Source organism: Rhincodon typus, chromosome 7 (assembly GCF_021869965.1).
Source record: "Rhincodon typus isolate 14 chromosome 7, sRhiTyp1.1, whole genome shotgun sequence".
NCBI lineage: Eukaryota > Metazoa > Chordata > Chondrichthyes > Orectolobiformes > Rhincodontidae > Rhincodon > Rhincodon typus.
Window position 1 is genome coordinate 88,196,267 of NC_063338.1, and position 9,021 is coordinate 88,205,287.

Below are 9,021 nucleotides of genomic sequence, written 5' to 3' on the forward strand. Positions count from 1 at the left end.
TGTGTTCATCCAGCTCTACACTGTGTTATCTCTGACTCCAGCATCGGCAGTTTTTACTATCTCTGTAAAACTGCTAGCCCTGAACTGGGAGACAGAGAGAGAGAGACAGAGAGAGCCATCCTTGCAGCTACCAACACAAGAGGGATCCCAGACAGCTACTCTCCCTGAGAACTATCTGCACAGCTACCTCCCTGAAACCGACCGACACAGGGTTGCTCTGCACTGGGGCAACCAACAGCAACCGACCAAGACCAGCAGGTCTGACAACCGACGACCCCCAAAAATCACCGACATGACTGACAAGGCCTCAGACACATCCTGAGGTGAAAACCGGCTCATAAACCACCACAAAGTAAGAAAACCTAAGTTTCTCAAACCAGACCGAACACTGTCTGAAGTCTTCAGTGAAGAACCAGCTACAGAAAGTGGGAACAGCCAGATTTATTTCAAAATTATGTTTATCCCCAGTGGTGAGCCTATTTCCTCAAGACCCAAAAGTATCCAACCTAGTTAGCAGGGAGGGGAAGGTGGGTTGGTGACAGTGCAGGGCACCCCAAGGTCAGGAAGTCTGATTAAAATTCTGTGTTTGAAAAGACTGTTTAGTTTCTAATAGTAATTAGCCTGTGTTAAGTTAATATCTGATAGTGTCAGTTTCACTGTTTTTAATTTGCCTTTTTAACTCTTGTATTTTTATTCACCTTTGTTTTATTTCCCTGTTTATTACATTTGTCTTTTCTTTTCTTGTGATATACTCACCTTTGCATTTAATAAACACAGAATCTTTGCCTTAAAACACCTGTCTATTGCCGCCTTCATTTCACGTTCCTAAATTAAATCCAGTGTCAGAACCAGGGATCTGGGGATCATTCGAACCACCTAAAAGTCAGCAGATTACTGATTGCAAACCAGATTCCCTACATTATACAATTAAAAGTAGGGCCTTGGGTAGTGTTGCAGAACAGAGAGACCCAGGGCTTCAGTTACATAATTCTTTGAAGATTGTGTCACATGTAGACGGGATAGTTAGGAAGGCATTTAGCACACTTGCATTCATTGCTCAGATTTTTGAATACTGGAGTTGGGAAATCACATTGAGGTTGTATGGCACATTGGTGAGGCCTCTTCTGGGGCACCATCTGCAGTTCTAGCTGCCCTGTTATAGGAAGGAAATTATTAAACTGGAGAGGGTTCAGAAAAGATTTACCGAGATAATGCTGGGAATGGAGGGTTTGAGTTATAAGGAGAGGCTGGAAAGGCTGGGACTTCTTTTACTGGAGCATAGGAGGTTGAGGCGGGGACCTTGTAGAAGTTTATAAAATAATGAGCGGTATAGATATGGTGAATGGCAGGTGTCTTTTCCCTAGGGTGGGAGATTGCAAGATTAGGATACAGAAGCTACTGGCATGACAGAAGTATAAGTAAGCGAGGAAGAGGAGTTCCTCTTTTGATAAGGGAGAGCATAGCAACAGTGCTTAGTGAGGATATTCTTAAGTGGTCATCAAATGAGACCATATGGTTCGAACTTAGAAACAAGAAGTGGGTGGTCACTCTGTTGACACTGTATTATAGACCCCCAATAGCCAGTGGGTGCGAGAAGAACAAATGTTTAGGGAGATTGCAGATACCTGTAAGAATAATAGAGTAGTATTGGGGGAGATTTTAATTTCCCCTGTATTGACTGGGCCACCCAGATTGTAAAAGGCCCAGATGGGGTGGAATTTGTCAAATGTGTCCAAGAAAGTCTCTTAAATCAATATGTAGAGGGTCCTACCTGGGAGGGTGCAACACTGGACCTCCTATAAGGAAACAAAGTCTGGCAAGTAACTGAAGTGTCACTTTGAGTTCAGTGACCACAACTCTCATACTTTTAACATAGTTATGGAAAAAGATAGGACAGGTCCACAGGTTAAGGTGCTGAACTGGAGCAGGACCAATTTTGGGGCCATTAGGCAGTTTCTAGCAGAGGTCAATTGGATGAGTTTGTTTGAAGTAAAAGGAATGACTGGCAAATGGGAGGCTTTCAAAAGTGTGATATCAAGAGTCCAGGGACAGTTTGTCCCTGTTAGGGTGCAGGGAAAAGCTGGCAGGTTTAGGGATCCCTGGCTGACGAGGGATACTGAAGCTCTGGTTAGGAAACAGAAGAAAGCGTACATTGGGGTTTAAGCTATCGGGCTCAAGTGAACCCCTAGATGACTATAAAAAGTGTAGGAGCACACTTAAGAGGAAATCAGAAGAACAATAAGAGTGTATGTGATTGATCTGGCAGATAAGGTTAAAGATAATCCCAAGAGGTTCTATAACGATATTAAGAATAAGAGGGTGGCGAGGGAGAGAATAGTTCCCTTAAAGATCAGCATGGCCATCTATGTATGGAGCCCACGGGAGATGGAGGAGATTTTTAATGAATATTTCTCCTCAGTGTTTACTGAAGAGAATCATAGATGCTAAGAAAATAAGGGAAACAAGTGGGGATGCTTTGGACCACATACAAGGACGTTGCCAGGACTAGTGGGCCTGCCTTACTGGGAGAGGTTGGCCAGGATAGGATTTTATTCCTCGGAATGTAGGAGAATGAGGGGTGGCCTTATTGAGTGTATAAAATCATGACGGGTATAAATAGGATGAATGCATATACTCTTTTTCCCAGGGAAGGGGAATTGAAAACTAGAAGGCATAGGCTTAAGGTGTGAGGGGATAGATTTAAGAAGGACCTGAGGGGCAACTTCTTCACACAGAGAGCTGTGCGTATATGGAATGGTCTGCCAGAGAAAGTGGTTGAGGCAGGTACAATAGCAACATTTTAAAAATATTTGGATAGATACATGAATGGGGAAGGGTTTAGAGGGATATGGAGCAAATGTGGGCAATTGGAACTAGCTGAGTGGGCACCATGGTCAGCATGGACCAGTTTGGACCGAAGGGCCTGTTTCCATGTTGTATTACTTTGTAACTCTATGACTGTATATCCCTGAAGATCGTTACCACCTATGGGCAGGCCAACTACTCAGTTTAAAAGGTCAGTCCTGCAAGCGAATGGGTCCCACCTCCAAAATAATAGCTGCTCCCTGAGTACATCCGCATCTGTATGGTCGAGTGAGCGGTTGAGGCAGTTTCGCTGTCCAACTTGACACTGACGCGATTCCGTCTGGCGCTCAAATGGATGATGTGCCACTGTCCATCATTCAGATTGCTCCCTATGAGAGGAAAACACAGGAGCCCATGAGTTTTATTAAAGGAACATCACCTGGTTTATGAACCTAGATTGGCTGCTTCAGAGCTATTTATAAATTACAAAGATTTAAGAAGATCGATTAAGTACCAGGAGAGAAATAATTTTCTTTTACGTGCAGTGACTTGTTATGATCTGGAATACACTGCTTGAAAGGCTGGTAGAAGTAAGATTTAATGGTAACTTTCCAAATGGAATTGGAGAAATATTTGGAAAGGAAACAGACTGCAGGATGATTGTGAAAAATTGTTGGGGTGTGGGAAAGTGGGGAGATGGTGAGCAGATTTGGGACTAACTTTTAAAGAATGTGTGTAGCTACGATGGATTAACTGAGCTGCTGAGCAGCAATTGTCCAGCAATTTAATTCTTTGGTAAAATCAAGAACTGTGGATGCTGGAAATCTGAAACATAGACAGTAGATGTAGCAGCATCTACATTTGAAGAAGGGCCACTGGACCCAAAATGTTAGCTCTGCTTTCTCCCCACTGATGCCGCCAGACCTGCTGAGCTTCTCCAGCAATTTCTGTTTTTGTTATTCATTTTGTTATTAATTCTTTGAATGGTTCAATATCTTTAATTGATGCAGTGCAGCCAAAGAGTTTGACAACATTTCAAGCTTTATAAACTTTCATGTCAAAACAAAGATTGAAAACAAAACTGAATCAACATTATTTGTGTGAACAACATATACACTAAATTACAGAACAGAACTTACCTTTTAACATTCATAATGACCAGAAATCTTCAATTCCACAATTAATATAAAGAATGTATTTAAGTTGACGTGCAATTTTCCTGGAACCGATCGAAAGTGATTCGTAGTTCCTAAAGATTTAATTTCATTCCTTTCCATTTCCTAGCCTGGTAACTTTCAACTGCAGGACTGTGTTTCATGGTGAGGGTTTTTTCTGCAGTATCTCCCTTCGGCTCAAGCAATGTGAATTTTATAGCCTTGTTTCAAATCCACTTGAAATTGACTGAAGCTGGCGAAAACTCCAATTTCTATTGCTGTCCAGGGACTTGCCTTCTCTATCTGCTTTCTCCCCTTTTGGATCCTGTCAAATTGCTTGCCGGTGCAATTCAGGGATATTATTTAGAAGAAGCTTGTAATTCAATCCTGCAATGGCTTCCAATGTACCCCACCCTCTCAATGCCCTTTTGTATTGAAACATGAATCATGAGGGGCTTGTATCCAGATAGAAATACTGAAAATAGACTTGTTGGAAAAGCTCAGCAGGTCTGGCAGCATCTGTGAAGAGAAATCAGAATTAACGTTTCGGGTCCTGTGACCCTTCCTCAGAACTGATGGTAGCTAGGATAATGTGAGTTTATATGCAGAAGGTAGGGTGGGGGCAGGGGGTAAGGAGTAAATGATAGGTGGGGATAGAACCCAAAGAGAGAGAAGAACAGTTGGACAAACAAAGGAGTGGATAACAATCTGTCTGGGAGGGTGAATAAGCTGATAATGGAGACTGTTAGTGGCTAACAATAGGTAGTGTGTAATGGCAGACTATGTGATGTTTTCAGAAATACTGAAAACCTGTCTTTTAGACACCAACTCTATTTCATCTTAAAACTAAATTGTCAGCTGAAAGTACAGCTGTTGACAGCTTGAAGAGGCAATGGTGTAGTAGTTATGTCACTAGACTCTGAACCTAGAATCCCAGGTTAATATTCTGAGGTCATGGGATCAAATCCCATTCTCTGAAAATATAAACTGGGGGAGAAGAAAGGGCTTGAAATAAGTCTCATGGCAGCCACATAATCACTGCTGACGTTGTAAGATGCTGCTGGGCCTACAATGGGAATCACTGCAGTTGCCTCTCAATTTTCCCTTCCTGCAATTATAGATGTTAACAAACTCTGGCCTAGCCAGTGACACTGATACCACATGAATGAATAAAAAAGGACTCTCACATGAAAATACGACACTGAAAATCTGAAATAAACACAGACAATGCTGTGGAAACTCAGCAGCGTCTGTCGAAAGAGAAACTGAGTTAACATCTCAAATCCAGTATGAGTCTTTGATGGAATTGATACAGCCAGACCTGCTAAACTTCTCCAACACCTTTCTGTGAATAAAAAAAAACCAGCATTCTCTATGCTTCTCTTGCACTTTGGAGGGAACAGTCTATCTACTGCCAGCACAGATGCTTCTGCCATTGCTTCCAATTGTGAACACACATTGTATCTGATTCAATTTGATTTGATTTGATTTATTATTGTCACATGTATCTAAGTACAGTAAACCGTTTTGTTTTGTGTGCAGTACTGGCAGATCAATAACATACAGAGACAAATAGATCATAAGGTGATTGAACAGAACAAAGCATACAAAGTTACAGAAGGTGTGTGAAAAGCAAGATCAACATTACAGGTCCATTTGAGATTTGACAGATCCATTCAGCTGTTTAATAACAGCAGGGAAGAAGCTGTTCTTGAACCTGTTGATAAATGTGTTTAAGCTTTTGGCATCTTCTGCCTGACAAAGAGGTTGGAAGAGATTAGAACTGGGGTTGGAGGGGTCTTTGATAATGTTGGCTGCCTTTCCGCGACAACGAGAAATGTAGATGGAGTCGATGGATGGAAGGTTGGCTTGTGTGATGGTCTGAGCTGTGTTCACAACTCTCTGTAGTCCCTTATGGTCCTGGGCAGAGCAGTTGCCATACCAAGCCATGAGGCACCCGGACAGAATGCTTTTTATTGTGCATCTGTAAAAGTTGGTGAGGATCCTTATGGACATGCCGAATTTCCTTAGCTCCTGATGAAGAGGCGCGGTTGTGCCTTCTTGATCATCGCATTAACGTGGGTGTTCCAGGATAGATTGTTGGTTGATAGCTGATTCACAGGAACGATGTTTGGGGATTTTCTATAATCATTAACAATGAAACGTCTGTGGAGTTCAGACCAGGTCTCCTCTATTTCTCCATTTTATGCAAATTTAGAACCAATCTCCAACACAGTCATATAAAAACTCGCATTGATTAACAATACATAAAATATCTGTTTTGATATGAACTCAAATATACATACCAGTGTATGTGTCCACAAATATACACAACTTACATTTCTGAAGTGTCTGAAATGCAATAAATCATCTGAAAGCGCTTTGCAGGAGTGATATCAAACAGGTTTTGATACATTGTCGTATAAAGGAATTTCAGGACAAGTGACCAAAAGGTTGGTCAAAATACAATGGGTCTTCAATTGACAAACTTCTAATGTATGAATCCTCATACTTACAAACAATCCCATACAAGGGTGTAATTTTAAAGATCTGACATACACACTTCCTGTGCATACGAACAACTATTTTATTTGTCCTGCATTGTGTGCTGGCTTAAGTACAAATCGACTCACAAAGAGACTCAAAAATGGAAGCCTTTCACAACCCAGGGACTTCCTGTAGTGGGTTTTAAGGAGTGTTTTAATAGTAGAGACAGCGGTAGACCGGTTTAGTGTTTTGTGCCAAAAGCAACTGAAGATGCTTAGCAACAGGATAGAGCCATTGGGTTTCTTAAATCTTAACTGTCATTCAACACAATTGTGGTCTCAACTCCACACTTACTTGCCTATCATTAGGCTGCTCATTTTGATTTGGTTTGATTCATTACTGTCATGTGTACTGAGGCACAGTGAAAAGTGTTGTTTTACATGCTATACAGGCAGATCGTACTTTGTAATTGCATCAGGGTAACAGAACAGAGGGTAGGATGCAACATTACAGCTGCTGAGGTGGTGGCACGGTGGCTCAGTAGTTAGCTCTGCTGCCTCACAGCACCAGGGACCCGGTTTCAATTCCACCTCGGGCGGAATTTGCACATTCTCCCCGTGTCTGCGTGGGTTTCCTCCGGGTGCTCCGGTTTCCTCCCACAGTCCAAAGATGTGCAGGTTAGGTGGATTGTCTATGCTAAATTGCCCCAAGTGTGGTAGGATGGGAAATGGAGGGATAGGGTAGGGGGTGGATCTGGGTGGGATGCTCTTCAGAGGCTTGGTGTGGACTCAAAGGGCCAATGGACTATTTCCACACCGTAGGGGATTTTATGCAGAAAGAGGTAATAGAATCACAGTAATCCCCATAGTATGGAAACAGGCGATTCAGCCCATCAAGTCCACACTGACCTCCAAAGAGCATCCTACCTATCCCCCTACTCTATCCCTGTAACCTTGCATTTCCCGTGGCTAATGCACCTAACCTACACATCCCTGGACACTATGGGCAATTTAGCATAGCCAATCCATACATTTTTGGACTGTGGGAGGAAACCAGAACACCCGGAGGAAACCCATGCAGACATGGGGAGAATGTGCAAACTCCACACAGACATTCACCCGAGGTTGGAATCAAACCCAGTTCCCTGGCGCTGTGAGGTAGCAGTGCTAACCACTGAGCTGCAACTGTGCCACATTAACATTAAAGCAGTCTGGCAGCATCTGCGAAGGATAAAACAGAGTTAACGTTTCGGGTCCGGTGACCCTTCCTCAAAACATTAAAGAGGTCTGTTCAAAAGTCAGATAACAGCAGGGAAAAAGCGGTCCTTGTATCTGTTTGCACATGTATGAAAACTTTTATATCTTCTTCCCAACGGAAGAGGGTAGAAAAGTGTGTAGCTGAAGTGGGAGGGGGTCTTTGGTTATGTTGGTTGCTCCCCTGAGGCAGTAGGAAGTATTGATGGAGTCAATGGATTGTAGGTTGGTTTGCATGAACAATTAAAATAAAGAATCTAAGCAAGGTCAAAAACAGGCCAGGAGAGAAACCTATCAGCTGGAGGAGATTTACCAGGATGTTGCCTGTTTTGGAAGATATTAGCAATGAGGAGAGATTGGACAAACATTGTTAGTTTTTAAGGTTTTGGAGTAGATTTGTAGCTTAGGTTGTGGATCTTGTGGTTGGTTGGCTCACCAAGCTGGTTTGTTGTTCCGCAGACGTTTCATTACCATGCTGGGTAACATCATCAAAGCAGCCTCCGATGAAGCGTTGGTGTGTTTTCCTGCCTGGTTTTTTTGTTCGTTTTTACTCGAGCATCAAAGGAAGAGGGGTGACCTGATAGAAGTTTACAAAACTATGAGAGGCATGGATAGAATGCTTAGTCAGAGTCTTTTTCTAGGGGACATAAGTTTGAGATAAAAGGGGGTAAGTTTAAAGGAGATGTGAGAGGCAAGGTTTTTACACAGAGAGTAGTAAGTGACTGGAAATGCGCTGCCAGAGGAGGTGGGTGAAGCAAATATGACAGGAACGTTTAAAAGGTGCCTTGACAGATATATGAATAGGCAGGGAATAGAGGGATATGGACTGTGTAGAGGCCAAAGATTTTTAATTTAGAAAGGCATCATGTGTCAGCATAGGCTTGATGGGCTGAATGGCTATACTATTCTTTATATCTTTGATTACAAGGATAGAGAAGAATGAGGCCAGGGACAGATGTGAAGGTAAGGATGAGAATTTTAAAATTGAGATAGGACTGAATCAGGAACCCATATACACCAGTGAACTCAGTCAAGGATGGGTAAGATTATCGTGAGTTTGGTTACAGGCAGTACAGCTTTGGATTCAAGTTAACGGAGGTTCAAAAATAGAAGGCTGGCCAAGAGTTCCCTGAAACAATCCATTCTGGTGGTAACAAAAGCAAGAATTAGGGATTCAATAGTAACTATGTTATAGAGGTGGAAGTAGGTGCCCTTGTGATAGCAGATATGTGGTCAGGCACTAATCTTGTTGTCAAATCTGACACTAAGGTTACAAGTAGTCTGATTGAGCCTCAGAGATGAATATGAACTTGCAGACATCC

At 42.4% G+C, this 9,021-nt stretch overlaps 1 protein-coding gene across 1 annotated transcript in view; it reads right to left on the bottom strand.

Moving 5' to 3' along the window:
• The window catches only part of LOC109936326 (contactin-associated protein-like 5), a 767,761-nt gene that overhangs the window by 390,115 nt on the left and 368,625 nt on the right, over nt 1–9,021 (bottom strand). The window contains exon 7 of the mRNA XM_048599257.1: nt 3,045–3,194. Coding sequence (XP_048455214.1) covers nt 3,045–3,194 — 150 coding nt within the window. The remainder of the gene's footprint in view (nt 1–3,044; nt 3,195–9,021) is intronic.